Source organism: Babylonia areolata, chromosome 10 (assembly GCF_041734735.1).
Source record: "Babylonia areolata isolate BAREFJ2019XMU chromosome 10, ASM4173473v1, whole genome shotgun sequence".
Taxonomy (NCBI): domain Eukaryota; kingdom Metazoa; phylum Mollusca; class Gastropoda; order Neogastropoda; family Buccinidae; genus Babylonia; species Babylonia areolata.
In genome coordinates, this window is record NC_134885.1 from 24,963,092 (window position 1) to 24,965,591 (window position 2,500).

Below are 2,500 nucleotides of genomic sequence, written 5' to 3' on the forward strand. Positions count from 1 at the left end.
AGACAAAAAACCCAACTCCGATGATGAAGGGTTTTGTTTTGTTTTTTTGTGTGTGTTTATTTTAATAGTAGATTTTTGTAAACTGAACGATGACAAGATATGAAACATCAGCAACTACAAAACGGAAAGAAAAACAAACTCATTGATTAGCATAGACAAAATACAAGAAAACATGAAGTAAGTTCAACAAATCGATTAAAAAAAAAAATCACAGCAAGCCAGTGAGAAGTATATTGCAGACAACCGCTAAGTACTTCTAGAAATATGCCCACGAAAAGAGAAAGTGTAACACATAGCTACAGAACAGACGATAGTGGGTTTCGTCATTTGACTTTTTTTTAAAAGCCGAAACCTTGAATAAGTACTTTGCTATTTTCTTCACCCAGTTTACCAGAACTGGCATAGTGCTCTATGTCTACTCGTGTCTCATTTAGTCAGATTAGGGAAACCCCCTTAGCTTTGAAAAAGGCTGAGAACTTGATGACTCAAAGACCAAGAAACCAGATGAAATACCACAAACTGTTAAAATCGTTAGTGAGAGAAATGTCATTCCCACCATCGTTATTGTACAATAGGTCATTGGAACCATGAGTCGTTCCTGGGAATTCGAAAAAAAGGCGATGTTTCAGCAATTTTTACGAAAATATATAGATCTGGGCTGGGAAACTGTCGACTTACATTGCATGCCAGGTTTTAGAATCCTTTGTAAAAGATGCCATTACTTCCTACACGGTTACGAATAATATTATGCTAAGTACGAACATGACTGTAGAAACAAGAGGCATTGTATCGCACAAGGAGGTGATGGAGATTACTACACTACCTGACGATGGTGATCCAGTTGATATGATTATTAGACTTTCATAAAGCTTTCGACAGTGTACCAGATGAAAGACTGAAGAGGAAATCAGGATGGCATAGTCGGTAGCTTACACAAATGGACATGGTAATTTTTGACAGGGAGATCTCTAAAGATCAGAGCTAGTGACAACTAATTCAGAGAGCTTGACGAATAAATGCAATTTGATAACGAAACGTTGGACCATGACCCAATCTATTCCAAACAATGTTACGAAACAACGAAGAGACTATCATTTAACCTCTAGCTTGTTTGTCCCTATCCGACTGCTACTACTACATAATTTAGAATAAGAGGGACTTCCCCACACTTTCTCACACATTCCTGGGGAATGTCCTTGCTTTCTCACAATCCCCTTCTCGTTAAGTGATAGAGTTGGCGCACTCCCACGCTGTCTCTCAATGTGCGAGAAAGAGCGGGCAAACAGCAGCTGTCAGTAGGCTGTACCCAGGCAGGCAGCCTGTTGGGCAAAATAGCACCGTGTTTGGAAAGCGCTTAGTGTTTGGCCTCAGACCGAGGATAGGCGCTATGGTGTATCTATTATCTTTTGCAGACTTTGGTTTCAACTACTTCATGTCAGCGTCCCTCTCGCGGAAATATGCAGCCAGTAGCACGCTGACCAGCCCTTCTCTGTGTGCGACCCACAACGGCACCTACCTGCTGTCCTTCCGCTACAGCATCTCGGGTTTAGTGGGATACACCCCGTGCTTCCTGGCCGTGAATCTGCTGAGGGAGGACGGCGTTTCCACCCGGATCTGGAGGTCCTCTGGACTCACCCACAGCATATTCCAGACCGTGTCGCCGCCTGTCATGTTCCGCAGCTGCTCTTCGCAGTTCAGGGTGAGCACTGGTTGGTTCTTTCCTGAATCTAACCCTTTGACTGATGATGAACGGGTGGTCGTCTGTTAAGAACATCACCTCGCTCAGATAAGACAGAGCTTACAGGTCAGGACGTCTGTTCTCTTTCTACATTTGGACTTCTTCCTCTTGGGGATTGCATTACTTTTGTTCAGCAAATTCATTTAGACCGCTCGAAAGTACATAGAATGTATTAATTGCACAATTCCTGCTACTCTTATCTCCATGTTTAGCATGTCAGTGAGTTGATGTCTTTTCATTTTGAGTGATATTCGACGTAGGTGAGCGCTGATATGCTTGCAGAGCGCCGAACAAAACTAACAAACAAACAAATCAACAAACCAACTAACAAAAGCAAACACCCAAACCATAAATATGTCTTGGATTACTGTGTCTGTTTCTGTTTGTCCCTCTCCTCTCGCACGCGACAGTGTGTGCACGATGTATACCTACCTACAGCATGTGCAAGCGAGCTCTTGCTTTCCGCTGACAGCTTTATTGTGCCTCATATCACTGTCTTTGTTACTGGTTCCGAAACCTGGTTTATTCGTGGAGGGCGCTGCACTGCTGAACGCATCACCAACATTCTCCCTTTAACCAGTTGTGGGATAGGGCCAGAGTCTCAGCAAAGGTCCTCTCTGTCCATTCAGTGATGTTGTCTGTCCACTTCTTTCACTGTCTACCTGTCTCCTTTTCCAGTGCACTGTTCTCCGAGGCCCGTCAGATCTTGTCATGTGGCCATACCGTCCCATTTCCCCCTTTTTTCAATGTGGTCATCAGGTC

General features: G+C 43.6%; 1 protein-coding gene across 4 annotated transcripts in view; it reads left to right on the plus strand.

Moving 5' to 3' along the window:
• Nucleotides 1–2,500, plus strand: part of LOC143286910 (uncharacterized) — a 21,970-nt gene that overhangs the window by 12,330 nt on the left and 7,140 nt on the right. For all 4 annotated transcript variants that reach the window (XM_076594857.1, XM_076594854.1, XM_076594856.1 and 1 more), the window contains one exon: nucleotides 1,413–1,699. In XM_076594857.1, the coding sequence (XP_076450972.1) occupies nucleotides 1,413–1,699 (287 nt within the window). The remainder of the gene's footprint in view (nucleotides 1–1,412; nucleotides 1,700–2,500) is intronic.